This window comes from Cyanistes caeruleus, chromosome 13 (assembly GCF_971803275.1).
Source record: "Cyanistes caeruleus chromosome 13, bCyaCae1.hap1.1, whole genome shotgun sequence".
NCBI classification, from domain to species: Eukaryota; Metazoa; Chordata; class Aves; order Passeriformes; family Paridae; genus Cyanistes; species Cyanistes caeruleus.
The window spans coordinates 16676053-16694745 of NC_141713.1; the positions used below are offsets into that span (position 1 = coordinate 16676053).

The 18693-nt window shown below is 41.0% G+C and overlaps 2 protein-coding genes across 5 annotated transcripts in view; one reads left to right on the top strand and one right to left on the bottom strand.

Annotated features, from left to right (window-relative positions):
* The window catches only part of CA12 (carbonic anhydrase 12), a 45472-nt gene that overhangs the window by 20670 nt on the left and 6109 nt on the right, over nt 1-18693 (bottom strand). For 2 of the 4 annotated variants that reach the window (XM_086849302.1, XM_086849301.1), the window contains exons 3-4: nt 1538-1717; nt 353-611 (exon numbers count right to left, since the gene is read on the bottom strand). In XM_086849302.1, coding sequence (XP_086705428.1) covers nt 353-485 — 133 coding nt within the window. In that variant the 5' untranslated portion in view covers nt 486-611; nt 1538-1717. Of the gene's footprint in view, nt 1-352; nt 612-1537; nt 1718-7436; nt 7645-7786; nt 7808-10811; nt 10970-18693 lie in introns of those variants that run through there. The other 2 variants (XM_086849300.1, XM_086849299.1) reach the window with 2 other exon arrangements.
* USP3 (ubiquitin specific peptidase 3) overlaps nt 9884-18693 on the top strand; it is a 56503-nt gene continuing 47693 nt past the window's right edge. The window contains exon 1 of the mRNA XM_086849272.1: nt 9884-10075. The gene's annotated coding sequence lies outside the window, so the exon portion shown is untranslated. The remainder of the gene's footprint in view (nt 10076-18693) is intronic.

The following is an 18693-nucleotide window of genomic DNA, read 5'->3' on the forward strand; positions in this document are numbered from 1 at the left end:
CTGGCTGGTGAAGAACATCAATTATATATAGGAATGACCTGACAGCACAATATTAAGCATCCTACGGGTTTCCTATAGCTGAAAGAGAAGGTAGCAGCATAATGATCAGTCCAACAGAGGCTAATTTTTTGTTACTCAGAGGTAAATTAATTTGTATCTAAGTGAGGTTTCTAGAGTAGGATGCATCTCTACTGCTTTCTAGGAGAGCACTGACCTTGAAAATGAATTCCCATTTTCATGAGGGGGTTATATTTTTGTCTTGGCTTTCTTTAGGAAATAATCAAACTTTGTATTTTAGGGGTGAGATATGACAGTGGTAGTGACTTAGGTTATCCAAGGAAATTGCTTTTACCTGTGTAACTATTTTGGGAGGGACAGGCTCTCAGTGCTGTCCCTTTGGCTCCTTCTGCACTCTGGTACCCTTCAAGTATACAATGACAGTATTTCCTTCTCTGCCTATTGCCTGTCGTATCAGCCCAGTGCATTCAACTGTGGCACTCCAGTCTTTCACTCAGGACCAAGAAGGACTTTTAGGAAAAGAAGGCTCAGAAGGAAAGGATGTTCCAGCCATTCCTTATCTAGAGCAACCTGGTTTTAAAGGAGAAAGTGATCTAAAGGAAAACCAGAAATCTGTCATAAGAGGCTGGCCCTTACTGAAGAATAGGCTTATGATGTTCAATTGAGCAGGTCAGCTTCACTGAAGGAATGATAAAAAAGAGATTTTTGCATGTTGGTCAACTCATAACCAAGCATGTGAAAGCAGATGCCATTTAATAATGCAGATTATTCTGATACTTATGCAATAAAGGGAGATACAAAGAAGCAGGGTTTTGTAACTGTTCTTATTTCTATGTCTTCAAGTGTCTGAGGAAGGAATAAAAACTGGTGGGGCTGACTCACAAGTATTGTGTATTGTGTCATTATAGGAGACCTTTATGAAACAGCATCATCTCTGCCTTTACCTACTGTACTGACACTGATTGAGTGCTACTGTGGGGAGAGCCTGTTTGTATACTATATATAATTATTCTTCTGCCTTCTTACCTATCACTACCTATCACTGTCTATCTTACCTTACACGACATAGATTTCTGTCTCAAGTCAAAAGAACAGAATGGTGATCCTACATTTGTTTTCCCCACACCCCCACATAATTCACTTGAGCTGCTTTGATGAATGGAATAGACCCATTGCTCATATATTATCAGTTAATCTCTTTTTAACAGAATCACAAAGTCTGTTTCCATTACCAAAGTAATAAGAAAACCTTGGGCATTAATTCTGATATGCCTAGAGTTCAATTTAAATTTCTTTATTTAAAATTTGACTTACTGGGAATTCATTTGTACTTAGTACATTCCTAGGTTTCTCTAGCCTGTTCTGTAGATGTAGGTATGCTGATTTGAAGGCTTTCTCATCTGATTAGTAGCTTAATTTAATCTAATAATCAAAGTAGTCTACCCATGAAGTAAAAAACCACTGAGTTCCTGCAATTCTTTCTTTTAGCTTTCCTTTTAGCATCTGTGAGTTCCCTTACCTGAATGGCCATTATTGATCAATGTAAACTGGTCAGTGGAGGGCACATTATAGCCTATGAATTCTAAAGGCAAGAGATTAGAATCATACTGGAGAATATCTTTGTGGAAATTAATTGGTGATTGGAACACTCCTCCACAAAATGGGTATTTCTTTGGCCAGGCCTTCTCTCCATCAGGACCTGTGTGAATTAACAGAGACACATTTGTCAAACCTTTACTGTGCAATTAACATAGAAATTCCCCTGTGTCAGCCTTCACACAAAATTTGGAAAAGAAGCCTTTTTGGATTTTTTAAGACTTTTTTTTTTAAAAAGGACCTCATTAAAATAGAGGTAATGAAGGATACAATCATTTTTCTGAGGGTGTTGTGACTACAGACAGATTTGATTATATCAGACCCTCAGACTTTTCCTAACTGTACAAACTGTCTGGCAGTATCTAACAGGACTGCATAACCCACAGTGAAAAGCTAACTTGCAAAAATAAAAGGTGTTATGGTAATTTGACCTATAATCATTTGCTCAAACTCTGCTGAAACTTTTCTTCATCACAGACTTTTGCCCGAGGTAAGATCTGCAAAGAATACATAATATCAAGAGAATTTTAATTGTGCCTTTGATTTAATTACACATTAACAGATAGCAGCTGTTTGCAAACAACTGTAAGATGAGATGGATTGGATTTAAATGCCAGAGGAGGCACTTGCAACTTGTGTTTCTCCTTGTTTCTGAACATTTATCTTGATTCTTTCCAAGGCAGGAACGTCCTGGGATCACCCAGCCTGATGGTGTAACAGAGGACACCAGGCCTTCCTGGATTGATTTCTATTTCTGTGAGGCCATTTCTTTCAGAAGAGAACAGACATCTACTCCTCCTTTAGCATGCACATAAAAGATACTTCATTAGTGCCCAATGGATAATTACTGTCCTTGGCAGCTTGCTTTTCACCATGAGCCTGCTGTTCTCATGCTTTTGTTCTTCACTGAAGTACTTATAATATAGAGAATATAGTTTCTCACTTCCCATAAACTACATAGATCGAGTCCCTTGAGTCTTTGATTAGAAGGTTTCTTTTCCAAAACTATGATATTCCCAGTGGCTTCTTTGAGGATCAGGTCATCAGTGACAAAGCAAGTTCAGATATTTTCTGAAGGAAATTAACAGGCAGGAGGATACTATTAGCAGTTCACTTTATTTACATAAAGACAAGTAAATTTATTTACAATTGCCAAGTAAATGGATAGTGGGAGTGAATCTGACTTAAACATAGTGCATGTGACAGAATCAACAAGATCAGTTCTGGTGCTTAAGGACAGACTAACATCCTTGGTAAAGCTGTTAAAGATTATTCAAGAGAGCAGGTTAGCAGGTGGCATTGTTTGCAGTGTGGATACTCAGACTCTATCAGTGCTTTTTAGTATAAATAGGCCTTGCTGTTGCTGTAATTTAAATTTTTGACTCCAGTTCACTCACAATCACATCAATTTCTTTCTTACATCTTTGTGATAGTACCTTAAAGTTGCTGAAATTCTTTTCAAAAGCTAATAAACTGACAAAAGCTAATATGCTGACATCATAGAAGCCTCTCCTCCACCTATTTTAGGCAAATAACAAATACATCCAGAAGAGCATAAATTCCATACTATGGAATACATACTGAAGAAAATCTCCAAGGAAAATATGCATTAGGATATACCAAGAAATTACAGTTTCTTAGGTTCAAATTTGCCATGCAAGACGACAACACTAAAATTTAACACTTTACAAGGAGCTAAGATTGCAGCAATGTCAGAAAATTTTAAGACTTCAGTAATTTAAAAAGGTTTGATAAGGTAGTGAGTTTGCAAGAAGATTTTGATATGTTACATATCATAGCTATGGAGACTTGATAATTAAATACATGATTGATGTATAAAATAGAATAGAAGTCTAGTCCCAGACAGGGAGTCATGAAGTACCAATCATTTTTTCAGTACCGTGTTTGAATGCCTGAATGTCTGGAAGAGTTGGCAACAGAATATGGGAATTTCACACCTACATCAGCAGTTCAGTAGGAAAACTTTTGTCTTTCTATATAATGATGCAGTTATCACAGTCTTTATGTACCTTTACCAGCAGTTATCCTTTTCTTGATATAAATCTGCATCTCCTCTCACAGGCCTTTAAGCTACAGAACATTTTGCTTGTTTCTCATTCCTGCTCAATTAAAAAAGACCAACAAAACCAAACAAGACCTCTTTTTTGGTACAAACCCAGTTTTTATAGAAATTCTGTCTTTTGTCACATAGTCTTTCTAATTTAAGTGTCTCAAAACTCCTGTCTCAAAGAGCTGAGCTCACTGCAGCTCAGTTTTGCATGTGAAACTGAGATTTCCAAGGCAGATAAACCACACAGCTGAAAGGCATTTCTCAGCTAGGTCTGCTGAAAATTAATGATTGATTGTGAATCAGATTTTCTTTTTCCTGTGCCAGTACACTCAGATAAATTCAGTGGAAATCACACAGCGTTTACAAAGGCTTTGTCTGATCACTACTGAATAAAGAACAGCATGTGCATGTAAGATTGGCCTGTGCTACAAGTCCCAAAAGATATTAACATAAGAAGTACTGCAGAATTACCTCCAAAGTTAATTTCCTTTTTGTGTGACACATTTGTGACCTGGGCACTGCAGAAGTGTTTGGTGCTATGAGGATCCCAGCAGGATTGTGTCAGCAGAGCACTTGTGCCATGGGCCTGTTCTACCACCTCAACACTGTAATTCAGCTGCTGGAGCGAGCATGTTAAGGTAGGGAGCTGCAGGGGTCAGTGGAAGTAGGACCTTTCCTGCTGCCACTGCTCCCAGTGCTGCCAAGAGCACTCCCTGCCCTGGGGATTGCAAACTCAGGCTGCCCAAATCCAGCTTGTGGACTGCTTTGCTTGATACAAGTTTGCAGGACCACGTTCCCTTACCGCACTGAAAATAGCCCTGAGCCTGAGGTTGTCCTCACGGCTATTTCATAAAAGATGTCTGTAAATAAAGCAGGAATAATTCTCTGAATTGTCTACCCAGTGAGCTGAGCAAAACACCCTCAGGACCAAGGCTGCATGTGTCCATCATACCATCTCCTTTGACAGTTTTGTGCTTTCCAAATCCAGCCCCACAGCGCTGGTGCTTCCAGGCAACGCAGGACAGATGTTCCTTCATGAACAGTGGTGTCTGCTCCCAGGATGTACACATTGGCCCGTTTTAAATAAGGAGAAAATAGCCCTGTGAGACACCAGTGGTACCAACAGACTTTTGTTCTGATGGCAAATTAATATTTGTGTTGCTCCAGCTTCTCACAGTCTGGGCAAGTTCTCTTGATCTGAAGTAAATGTAGTAAAATGCATTGGGTCAGTAACACAGGGAATGCCTGGGGAATTTTTGCAGCCAGGCAGAGAATTTTTCCCTGTTTTCAGCCAGCTGGAAGCTGTAAAGCTGCCATTCACCTAGGGCTAGCTGGTGGTGGAGGCTGAGACTACAGGCTCCCTGCCATGGTGACATGACCATGTGGTTTCCTTTTTTCCCAGGGCTCAGTAATATCATTCTGTATACACAGAGCCAATATGTGTGTATTTTCCACACATGTGTCCAGAGGGGAGCTTGTGAGATAGAGGAATTGCCAGGGGCTGTAGCTGTCACTGTTACTTCATTCAAGTGCTGTATGAGAAATCTGGGGGGTGTTCTTGGGTGTTCACTAAAGCTGGCATTTCTGAAGGGGAAGTGCAAAGGTCTTAGCACAGCTTCTCAACACTTCACTGAATCGGAGTATTCAGCAACAGCAAAATAAAAGAGTTTTTAAGTAAAATTAGCCTGATATCTGTTACCAATAGTTCTTGTGTCTGCATTGCAGCATGGAGTTGTCTCTTCACATGCTAAAGTACATTAATAATTCTGTTGGCACTATTACTGCTAAAACATGTTAATAATTCTGTTAGCACTTATTACCTTAAACTTGTCTACAAAGCTAGTTTTCTCCATTGTAGCTGCTTGTCCACTCTGAAGGGATGATTCTAGTTCTATGATTTCAGTCCAGCCCACTTAAACTACAGAAACAGAGCCAGAATACAAAGAATTGAAGCCTAACATCCTCTTCTATCATTTTTTTTTCTGGCACAGAAGACTTCAGCCTGCACTTCACAGCCACAGAGCAGCATTGGCAAAAGCTGCCTGCACATGCTGTCCTGAGCTGTGGGGCAATGCAGCCACTCTTTAAGTTCTTTAACTGAAAACACTTTCCTTATGATAGACTCAAGCTACTTTGTCCATCTTACAGAAGATGGAGCTGCCCCTCAGAGAACACAAATCAAGCCTGTGTCACCAAGGGTGGAGGCCTCACTACTCTCTGGTGTTTCCTCCAGGCAATTTTTCTTTGGCTATGAATAAGGGTAATGAAAACAGGGAGAACAAATAGCATTGCTTCAGTTTGGCAAAGGAATAAGCAAACAAAGGAGAAGTTTAGTCTTTATATTTGATATATGAAATGCAGTCGTTTCATTATAGGCAAGGCAAACTCCTATTTCTTTGGAAAGCCTGTGCTGAATAGATAAGGCCTGATCACAAGTGGCATCATCTTGCTTTGTCAACATGGCCTGAGGTACTAACACTGCATCAATGCTCAGTTTTACAGATTGTAAAATGTGTAAAATACTCAATAAATAGAAATCTCTGACAATGAGCACTCAGATTTCTCCTCCACCCTTAATCTTGTACCTTGACCCTCATCTTGATACCAGTTTGTACTGTGGTTATAATGGCTTGATTTCCTTTCTATTCCATTGACTTAATTTCAGTGAGAGGCCCTGCAAGGTGTTTTTTAAGGGCAGAGATAAACAGTGGAAGATTTAGGATACCATAAGGAACCAAGACCAGTGGTAGAGTATGGAGGAGCTCTTTCCTTGCTTAGCACAGTCTCTCTAACAGCTCTTTTTCCCTTTGCTCTACCTCTGCTTTTCTGTACTATTCTGTACAAGTTCAGTTGCCACGTCAGTTTTTTGAAGTTGCTTTTATATAATTGCTTTTATATGTTCTTCTAGATTTATTTTTATTTTGCAATCAGTAGTTGAAGGAAAAAGATAATCTGTTTTGTGAACCTTCTCCCAATCCTCCATACATTTAGAATGTAGAAATCAGACTGCAGTATGGAAGAGCTTAACAGAAATTGGTGAAGTTGGGCAATGAGAATAATATGCTTTGAAATCAACACTAGTACCCAAATTCCTAGGAAGGGAGAAGTAAATAATTTAAACAAGGATTACCCTGGGAAGAAGGGCAAAACTTTTGCTTTCATGTTAGTAAAAAAAGTCTTGTTTTCTTTACTAACCAGCAGGGTTAGATTTATCTGATGGCTGCTGCCAGAGTGGAAAGCCCAGACTTTTGTTAAAGCTGTGTCAGGCTTTTTCCCAACTGGGAATGTGAGGTCTGTGCATGGACACTGGCAGATAGACGTGCAGCTGACACATTCTGCTTATGTGAAGTGAGTCAGGTAAACTGGAGCACAGCCAAAGGGTTCCTAGCTGCAAGTTCAGTCTCAGAGGTTCTTTGTGTTGTCTTGGAGCAGCACCAAAAGCTTAAGAACAAGCATTTTTTTCTGAGAGTCTCCATACTGCCTACTTCTGTGTGGGTATTAGGCATGTAAAATGCTACTCTGAATGAAGAAATACCTGGCTAGAGGATTTAATGAGTTAAAAGAAAAATGTTAGCTAATCCTTTTCCTGAGCAGCCACCAGGTCCTTCTTTGTTAGCAGAGGACTAAAAGGATTAGCTACAAATGAACACTGCTTTCCTAAAGATGATTTATTCTGCTTTGTCACTTCAAAGTTCAAGGACCTGAGCCTCTAGTAACAGAATACAGGTGACTTGCTGAACTCTGATTCTACCTGAAAAAGAGGACTCATGTGGGTAGGGAGAGAATATTCTTTGCAGAATTAGGCTGGAATGTGCTGCTGGCCTTTGGCTGCTGAGGAAACAGAGGGCTTCAGGGACCTTGTTCAGCTGTAGGGCCAGCTTTAGTCTGCTGAAATTCCTGCCATTCCACAAGGAAATTTAGAGCTCAGTAACTGATCCTCAGTCACTTAGATATGAAACCTGATGGATGAATAACAGATTACAAGAAAATTGATCAGATTCAAACCTGGGTAAGGATTGTGATCCCAGTAAATAGCAGAATACATTTGGCAGGTTGACTTTAAAGGCAGCCATAAGTTTGTAGGTATGAATTAGTACTTACCAATATAAGACCATTTGGACCCTGTTTAAAGACAAAGAAAATATTACTGTGAGTATTTGAAATTGGTCTTTCTCTGTAAAGAAACAAATTGCTACTTAAACCCATGTATTGAATGTTGCAATACTTTTGTCTGTCTTTCTAGTCCCAGCTGTTGAGCAAAACAGCAAAACTTTTTGACAATTTATGAATCTTTCTCACTCAAATTGTAATTATAATTATCCCTGTGATCCTGCACATCAGGGTGAATTTCTTGTGGTCACTTAAATCTTGGGGCAGGACTGCTGTCAGTACTTTTTTTTTAAATTGGAATATCCACAGACTTTGTCTGTAGGTACACCCCTAGGATTTTTCTCTTGTTAGGAAGCTAAGGAATATAAGTGGAATGTAACTACAACAATCCCCCCTATGCCTTCTTGAGGAGTTAGACAAATATCAGTGGATTGCTAGACTGAGAAGTGATGGACAGAAATGAATGAAAAGAAGGGAATATGATACATGAACCCATTTAATTCAGAGAATCCCAGGGAGGGGGAGTGTTCAAATGATGAATACTCATCCATTGCATAAGGAACTAAACTTGGGACAGTATCTCTGCGTGTATTTGGAAATGTCTGAATTTATTAAATGCTCTTTTTAATAATTTTTTTCCTGGTCCTGAAACCTACTTAAAAGCACTCAGCTTGCTGCATAATTAGAGGTATTTATCTTGGCAGACCTGAAGGGTTAGGGTTAGCAGGCAAATGCTGATCTTTACTCTCTGCAAATTTAATTTTATTTCTGCTTAGAAAACAGTCCTGAAATACAAATCTTGCAAACACTCGGTGCCTGTGCCTGTGAGTGTGTTTGTATGCATGCAGGCAAATATTTATCATTACATGCACATGTCTGCTCAGTACATGGTTCTTGACAGCATTTCTTGTGCTCTGATTGTGGGCACACATGCAGTTCTTCCCTAAGAATATTATGTTAAAATGTTTGGGATTAGTTTTTAAGGATGTGCAAATCAATTGCACTTAGCTCTTTTGTATTGATATGTGCTGGGAACATGAAACTCTCTGCTTTCAGTTTGTTAGGACCCATGTGCCTTGTTCTTTTACATTGAAATTTTCAAAGCAAGGTCTGTGTAATCGTGTTGGCTCAAGTCCTCAGGTTCCTCTCATAGAAGAATTCATATTTTAGACTTCAGATGAGAAACCTCATTCTCTTCTTGCCTTCTCTCTGCAGGGGATTGTCTCTTACTGGGTTTTTAGGGGGTTGCTTGTGTCCTTTGGTCATTCCATAGACAAAATTTACATAAAGATAAAAATGACTTGAAGTAGGTTTTAGAAATATCCTCATTTGAGCAGGGTTTGGAGAAATACTGGCTTAACTACAACAGCTACTGTGTTCATGCTCTTACTGACCATTAAAATGTGTATGAAGTATCAAAACTGATTTTTATAATCTATAGCAACTTTAAAACAATCACTTTTAAGCATTTACAATATTTTAGTCAGTTATGCCACTTGACACAAAAGTAAATGAACGCTTCAAGTCTTTTGCCAAGTGAAGCATTCCTCAACCTGTGAGCATTTTGATGACCTGCAGTTCACTGCTATTATGACTTTATAGTGAGCACGACCATAGAACAGCTGTAGGTAGTGCTGAGGCACATTTATGCTCATTTCATCTTGGATTAGGAGATGAATCAATGACCAGATGGCAGAACCTTCTTGATTTTGTGTGAATGAACACAGAGAGCTGCCAGCCTCAGACCCTGAACAAGGTTGTTTTTATTCTGCCTGAAAATGGAATGAGAGTCAGGCAGACTGTTAGACAGTGCCAAATCTAGAGGTGAACATTCAATGGCTCTGTGTCTGTGAACACTCTCCTGGCTCTTTGTTCATGTTGGGATGTGTATTGATGAGTGACAGAGGTACATGCCCATGCATGGCAGAGGAGGCTGCTAGAGCCAGTGTACCTGCATTTGACTGATCAAAAGACAGAGAAAAAATACATTTTCAGTGTCACTTGAGAGCTGGGAAGTGTGAATGGTTGTAGGTGTGATAATCAGAAAATGTCTGAGATACTTTTTCTCTTGCCATTTCTTGGTTGCAGGTCCCTGAGACAAGGCACTCTCCAGAATTTCTCCAGAATCTCCTTCAGGATGTATCATAACACATATCTTTTCAACACATCCTTTCAGTTCCAAACCTTCTGTATGGCCACAGAAAGCACCTGTAAAGCATCAAGCTTTATTTATTCTGTTGTTCTGGAAAGCATCAAGCTCTAGGAACCTCTGTCCTTCAGGTGGGAGATACTGATGTAGAATATAGGCATTTTTCAGAGGACATATGCACAAAATAAGAAGATGACCTTAAAAGTTTTAATTTCATGCCTGTTGCTGCTTATGCAAAAAAATGGTAAAATGTTTGTCCTGTCAGAGCTCTGCATGAACCAACAGCTCTGGATTATGTTTGAACCTCCTGGATTTTTGTCCCATGAATATACCTGCCAGGTAGATTATAATTAGTTTGAAAAAATGAAAATTGATTATAATCAGCTGGAATAGATGAACACTGACTCCTAAAAAGAGAGCAAGGAGTGCCAACCTCCTGAAATTAGTCTTGTTTCAATATAAGAGAATGACCTCTAGTGTATGGGATGCCTTACAGGGATCACTTTTTTCTCTCTGGTTTAAAAATAAACAGGCAGAGGGAAAGGTGTGATGCTTCCAGAAACTCTGAAAGGGCCAGTCTCTGCTTCATTTCATGAGAAATAAAATGATCACAAAGCAAAGCATACTGAGCATGCAAGTCTGTAATGTCAACTAAATCAAAGGACAAATTTCTCTTCCCTGTATATGTCAGAATACCTGTCCTGAGAAATTGAAACAAGGATACTAACTCCAAACAACAGCAGACTGCAACAATATAAAACTTTGAGAATGATATTGAATAGCAATAATGAGAAAATGCAATTTTTATGCATAAATAGCTGCCCTAATCTACAAGAGACAATAAAACAGAAAGCTGTAAGACTTTACCATTCAACGGCGCTTGCCTTGAGAGCTGTATCTTTAGGAAGAAAATAAGCACAGTAGCCACTGTGACTATACTGAAGCTCTTGGCTGACATCTCAAGGAAAGACTTATAATATTCCAGCAGTTCACAGATTTCTTTGCACTCTGAAGAAATTCCCTTGTAGACATGTGGCAAGTAGCAGAATATACAGAGCTTCTGCTAATGAGTTATTGCCCTCCTCTCCCCTTTTCTCTCTCCTAGCTTTTTATAAAGCTCCTGAGACTCAACCCAAAACAAATGATGTAATCAGACCTGCCTCTATGTCACAACACCCTCAGAAAACTGATCATATTCTTCATTACTTCAGTTTTAGTGAGGTCCTCACAGGGCAGACTCCAGCACTTAGAGAGGAAATTTAAACATGGAACTTGAGAAATTATTTAGCAGAGACAAAAATGCTTTAAAAAGCTGTAGCCCTATGGGCCATACCACAGTAGAGTTTTTCTAGCCTGTTTCAGAGAGTCTGCCACAGGTCCCATTTTTGGATCAGTTGGATACAGTATAATGGCCCACTGTGAAGACTGGAGGGGAGGGAGGAGAAGTGAGGCTCTGTGTGGGACTGGTAATAACTCAAAGGGACCATGGACACTTCCCACCAAAACCATCCAACTTGTCAAGAGCAGAGCTTTTTGAGCTGAAGGTTCTTGGAACCAGGAGGACTGAAAATTCATGATGCAATAGTCCCAGAATGTGATTATTATTCAGGACATGTATGAAGAGGGGTAAAGAGAAGCACAGGGTATAAGTTAATGTCCTCTTCTGTCAGTGATTGAGGAATAAGCTCTTAAAGTAAGGATAGCTGAGGAGCAGAAGGTGCTATTGAAGAGACTACTGGTTTTATTTGAGTACATTATTATTTATAATTGTTATTAACTGCTTGCTACATATCAGAAACAGCTTTATCATGTAATAGCATTGATTGGTCAAACTTTTTTTTCAACATCTTTATTTCTCAGCTACAGTGTAATTGCTCAGTGTTATTAGATGTCCTTATTTTTCTTACTGTTTATGAGGTTGATAAGGGGAAAGGAAAATTGATTGGAGCATGGCTCACTTGTGCCTAGAACCCAGGCAGGGCCGTGCTGTAAAGCATGATTCTGGTCTATTGCTGCTGTTCATGCATGGCCCAGTCCTCCCAGTATAGGCAGAGGGAGTCTGCAGAGAGCAGCAGCAACTAATTAATGTCCTGTAGCCTTTTAGAAAGCAGCAGTGGTTGAGAACACTTCCTCTCATATTTCTTCTCAGTATTTTGTAGATTGTAATTCTGCTTGTTTTGGTTCAGACAGATGTAATCAAGAGGAAGAGGGTGTAAGCTATAGAGAAAATGTTTTTAGCATGACTTTGCAAGTGCCATTGTCCAAAGCAGAGGGACACAGTCTAGCACATTGGTACAAAAGGCATGCTGAGTGTGTTCAGCATGAAGGCTATCAGCACACAGCTGTGGCTGCATGCAGGACCCTCTTAACCCGATGGAAACTTGGAAACACCATTTTATAGGTGTCTGTAGAATGAAATGGTTTTGTCATCAGCCTTCACATAGCTGGCAGCCTATCTGACAAGCTGCTAAGATTGGTATCAAGAGCTGAAAATTAACTTCTCTACAAAGACCATGTTGTGTAGGAGTGTATAGACCAAGCTATCTGCCAAACTGTGTTTTCTTATCTCCTTCCTTCATATTTTCTGCCAGTGTTCTTGAAGCATTCACCATGGTGAAGTATGCTCTGATTCTTAGAATCTCCCTCAGACCATTTTTGCATTTTCACAATCTGTACCTCTCCTCCCCCAGTTTCAGCTATAGCAGAAGACATTTTGGCTTCACATTTAAGAGAGGAATTCCAGGCAGTGCTTGTGCTTTCAAGGCTGGCTGGAGAGAAAGCTCTTTGCTTACAAAATATAAGCCATGTAAAAAGAGAAAAAAACTCCCCGACACAGTTACCTGCCTATGCTCTGCACAAACCAAACAGGGATTGCATTTTATTCTGGCTTTAAGAAATTTTAGGTTGCTAGCAGTCAGTTTTCATTTCTGCACCAGGACAAGGCAGAGACAAAGCAGCATTTTCATAAACTGGGGGAGCTCATGAGAAGTAGATTTGCATCCTGAGTATGAAACATCAGGCTGAAATTGTACAGTGTGGGTTTATCAGTCTTTAACTTGCACAGTCCCTTAACCTTAGTGGTGTTTTGTTTGAGCCTGTCACTAGCACCAGGGGACAATGAAAAAGATTCCTGTCTGTGGTGCAAACAGGTGAATGATCTGATCTGTCTGGTGGCCAAACTTAAGGAGGAAGTAGAAAGACTAATGAGTATTGAGGAATGTGGAAGGGAAATAGACTGGTGGAGTTTCAGCCTTCCATTCCTGTGAGAAGCCTACCAGGAGTCAGAGGACTCCCATGCCCCCACAATCAGGCAGGAGGAGGAGACCTAGTAGATGAAGTAGAATGGAAATGGGTCCCTCCTAAGGGAACTAATGAAAATTCTTCCTGGCCCCCATCACCTACCCAGGTGCCACTACAGAATATGTATGAGGCCCTGGATCCAGAGGGGCAGCCAGATGACACAGAAGAAAATAATGGAGCCTGGAGAGCCTCCCAATTACACTTGTCTGTCAGACAGATTGCTGCCTCTAGCATTAAAAACAAAAGAAGGGTAGTGGTAGTAGGTGACTCCTTTGTGAGGGGAACAGAAGGCCCCATATGTTGACTGGATCCATCCCACAGCGAGGTCTGCTGCCTCCCTGAGGCCCAGAGATGGGATATTACCAAGAGACTCATGGCCTGATTCAGCCCTCTGATTATTACCCACTGGTAATAGTCCAGGCTGGCAGAGACGAGATTGAAAAGAGGAGCACCAGGGTAATTAAAAGGGACTTCAGGGCTCTGGGTTGGTTGGACGATGGGGCAGAAGCACAGGTGGTGTTCTGCTCAGTGCCTTCAGTGGCAGGGACAAATGATGAAATGAACAGGAGAACCTGCATTACCAACAAGTGGCTTAAGGTCTGGTGCCATCAGCACACTTTTGGGCTCTTTGATCATGGGGCAATTTTTACAGCACCACATGGGCTCCAGCTATCTGTTAAGGGCAAAAGGATTCTAGCCCACAAATTGGCCCAACTAATTGAGGGGCTTTAAACTAGATTTGAAGGGGGAAGGGGATGCAAACCAGGTTCTCCAGGAACAGGCCCAAGGGTGGTAAGCCAGAGTCAGAGGTGAAAGCAGCAGCCCAGCTGAAGTGCATGTATACTAATGCACTGAGCATGGCTAACAAAGGCCACACCTGGAGTTCTGTGTCCAGTTCTGGCCCCTCAGTTTAGGAAGGACATTGAGACACTGGAGTGTGTCCAGAGGAGGGCAGTGAGGCTGGTGAGGGGCTGGGAACACAAGCCTGTGAGGAACAGCTGAGGGAGCTGGGGTTGTTTAGCCTGGAAAAAAGGAGACTCAGAGGTGACCTTATCACTCTCTACAACTCCCTGAAAGGAGGCTGTAGTTAGGTGGGGGTCAGGCTCTTCTCCCAGTCAACCACTGACAGAACAAGAGGACACAATCTTAAGCTGCATCAAGGGAAGTTTAGGTTAGATGTTAGAAGAAAATTCTCCTAAATTTGAAAGAGTGATTGGGCAATGGAACCATCTGCCCAGGGAGGTGGTGGAGTCACCGTCCCTGGATGCGTTTAAAAAAAGACTGGACGTGGCACTCAGTGCCATGGTTTAGTTGATGAGGAGGTGTTAGGTCATAGGTCAGACTTGATGATCTCAAAGGTCTTTCCCAGCCTAGTTCATTCTGTGATTCTGTTCTGATGTGAGCAGTGTCAAAGGTTGGAAGAGATATTGATACTGCATTTCTTTAAAAAACCTTTTAGCAAACATAGGAATAAATGGCCATTTATTCAAACAGACTATGGAGCCCCTTGCATACTGTAAACAGAGAGCAAAGAGGGTCAGTTGGATCCAAAGGAAGCAATTACCTCACTGTCTGCAGTAACTAAGATCAGTCTGGGTCATAGGGCCATCTTGTGGGGTCTCACCAACTCCCCAGTTTGGGAGACTGGTGGGTGTTGGGGGCACACCTGGCAATGGGTCCCAGTGACTGGATGTGCCTGATGCAAGGCTCAAATGATACAAACCCATGTAACTGCTGTCTATAAGCAAAAAGTTTAACCCCAGAGCTGTCTGAGGAAGGGCATAGCATTGACAGATGTAGCACAGCTGTCTCAGAAATCCTAACAATGTTTGAGGAGTCTTGGGTGTCAGGCAGTTTGCATGAGGGACACCAGACAGCCTTGAAATTGAGCCCTGCTTTCACATTTGAACTGTGCTGGAATACAAGCCTTGATGTCTATGTTTGAAATGGTACTGAATGCTGCCACTTTGTCCATTCTATTGGGATCTTAAATTGTGTAGGTAAAATATATTGTTCAGAGCTGTAGTATTTGTTGTCTTCTTTTTGACATGGATTCACTTAGAAAGGACAATCTATTGATAATTAATTATGTTTCCAAATTATGGGATTTTATGATTTGTATCTCAAGCAAGTTCCTTGTTTCCTTGACATGATTTTCCTTCAAGCCATTCAAAAGAACATTTCTAAGTTACTGTGAAATTCAGGAAATCATCCAGGGTATTTGCTTATATCCCATCTGAATGTGCATCCTGAGGTGCAGCGCATAATGGTAGATATTTTTCTGCTACCTTTTAATTTTGGTTTTGCCTCATTTTCATTACATCTGCAAGTTTTCAAGGTAAGAACTGCTTTTTTAAAATCTTTAAAAAAAATTTTAAAACCATTCACATTGCAGATGATGCACAAAACCAAGAGATACTGTTCCCTGGTCATTGCAAGCTATAGAGTTAGAGCAGGAATTCATAAATCCTTCTTCACAAATCTCCTGTGGATGAGGGCAGGAGAGGCACCTCAGATGTTCCTGCAGCCCATGCAGGGGACTGGGCTGTGCTGTTCATAATGATGGCTATGAATGACGTGTAAGAAGATCTTTTATCTAAAATGGGCTCCAACAAAATTCCTTGTCACCTACCAGGATGGTGACCCTGCCACCACATTAGAAGCACAAATGGTATCCTATGTTAGGAAAGCTTACCTAAGAAAGTTGCATGGAATAAGAACTTCAAAGGCAAAATATTTTTTGTGGTCGCTGGTGTGACTAACAGGGCTTCTATGTAGCAATTTATAAACAAGCTGAGAATTTGCCTGCGTGGGGGGAATGAGAAAGGATCCTTGCAAGGTGGAAACAGCCCAGAACAAATTTCCAGCAGAAGTTTCCAGCAAACCTAAAAAGTGAATTCACAGTGTGCTCAGGTGGGCTTTATATAACAACTAAATAATAGGTATATGTTTATAAGTCACTATATTTGTCCTGTCTGCACACACTAAAAAGCCCAAAAGTGTGGTTAAAAAAAGGCTCAAGCAAACAAGTCACAAAACAGAGTACAGCAAAGTGAGGCATTCCGCTGAAGATGGAACACAGTTTTCTCTTCACTGCTTTGCACCCCTGGATCCTGCCAGAAATATGCCTCAGAATAGCAGGATCATATTTGTTGCTGGCCTCTGCCGTCTGCTTCATTCACCACACATGGTCATGGTGTTGGCTCAAGCTAAGAGTAGGCAGACTAAAGCTATAGAGAAGACAGAGGCATTACATTGCCCTTGTCTAGGTTCTAAGCTGGCAGGCCAGGAGAGTGTGAGCTGGGCACGGTGCTGGAAGTCCCTATGATGGCTGTCACTTTCTGACTCTGGGAATGACTTCCTTCTGCCTAATTTCTGTCCCTACACATCTGTAAATATCTGTAGGTGCTGCATACTTTCCACGTTGCAGCCAGCCAGACCCATAAGGCAATATGAATTGAGGAAGTGTGGAAAAGTGTGGAAAAGTTCCTTCCAGTTGTGCCTTTTGCTCTGAGCATTAAGGTTCACTGCAGTTGCTGCTGCACAGGACACAGAGGCCCCTTGTCACTACTCCACCAGCTCCATCAACATAGGATGGCTGGCTAGAGTTCACCCACAAGTCTTTCCATTTCTCTTGGAGTGACTATGTCACTGAGGGAGGTTATGTGCTCATTAACTCCTATGCAACTCTAGTTTTTCTGTTACAAAGAAAAACCCCAAATAACAAAGCCAAGTCTCCTTAAGACTGGGGAAACAAACAAACAAACAAAAAAAACACAACAAAAAACAACAAACAAGCAAAGAAAACCACCAAAAAACTCCAAAACAAACAAACAACAAAAAAACCACAAAAAACCTCCCCCAAAACAAAAGAAAAACAAACCCTAAAACTCACTTCACCGCTTTTTCCAAAATATCTTTCAATTGTCTGCAGTGACTCACTGACTGCTACACATCAAGAGATCTAAAGGTATATTTTAAAATAAAACTAGAGAGATGAATATTAATTCTGCTTCAGTCTCAGCTCCAAATGTATTTATGGTTCAGTGTTCTGGGTTGAGCCTGTTCTAAATCAACAGGAGAACCTATGCTTAAGAAACTACAGGATGATTAAAATAGCCATCTCCTTTTGTGGACCTTCATGCAGAAACTCAAGGCAAGCTGTGCTCCAAGCACTATTTATATCTTTGGAAACATAAAAAGCTTGCTTGGTTTGTCTGGCTGGTAAACATTTTGCCAGTTTTATATTGGCTTTAAAAGCCAATGTGAAAGAAGTCAGTGTTGTAGTTTTCCAGAAATGTAAATCCTTCATGGTGACTGTAAAAGCCAGGGACTAAGGAGTGGAGAGACAGTGAGAAATGTGGTCCAGTTTTCAGCATGAAGACATGAAAAAGTTTTAAATTAAATGTATTCTGCTGATATTTTAATAATATGTCCCCAAAACCTTTCAAAGTATTGACTGTCATGCAGGAGTCCCCATCTGCTGGCCTGTGTTCCCTGTTTGGTTTGAACAGCTCCTGGTTTGAAACCTCCTCAACAAGGGGCTTTTTCAGGCAGACCTAGAACATGGAGCTGTTGGAGTTATCCCACCAGCTTGTTTGCTGTAGCAGTCTTGTGTCCAGAGCTGCAATGTGATATTTCATGCACACTGATAACCACATTATCATAGCAAGTAGGGTCAAAGGGACCAGCATAGCCCAGCACTGTAGAATGAGAACATTCCTGAATAGGTTCTTCTATTACAGAACCAAGAAATGCTGCAGCTGTTTGCTTACAGAGATGAATGGGAATAACTTCTTCACTGACAGGCAATGCATGAAGAGTTTTTCCACATTATCTACCTTTCCACATTTTCCACAAATCCGTCCAGATGATGGCAAGTCAGATGGATTCTTTAACTTTTCATTTCAGGCCTTAGTGATTCATCTTCACAACACCTTCACAACTTGTAGTCAGCTGACTAAATATAATCTCAAACTACTGAAGTGTTTGTAGGTATCTCTGAGAACAGAATAATTTGTAAACACTGTAAGCAGCATGTGCCAACAACAGATACAAAAAGTACACAGTGCACATCTTTGCGGGAAGAAGTTTGCAGGTAGTCCTAAGTCTTCCTAGTACATAGATACCTTGTGGTTTAATATTGCTAATGCTTAAACAGCACCATCAACAATATCTGCTCTGTAGGAACAGCCAGGGGTGACTCTGGGTAGTGGCAAGATTGCTGCCTGGAACAGCAGCCTGCTGGCAGCACAAGTGCCAGTGCCCCAGCCCCAGCCAGTCAGGCTGGCTCTGGCTCTGGGTGGTGTTCAGGAAGAAGGAGGGTATGGCAAAGTTTGGGGTCAGCCTGATCAGCGTCCCAGTAGTGTTTGAAGTGTTTGGAGCGTGCCAAGACTGCTTTTAAAGAATCAGTTCTGGTCACAGGATGTCCCGACAGCTTCTTATTTCA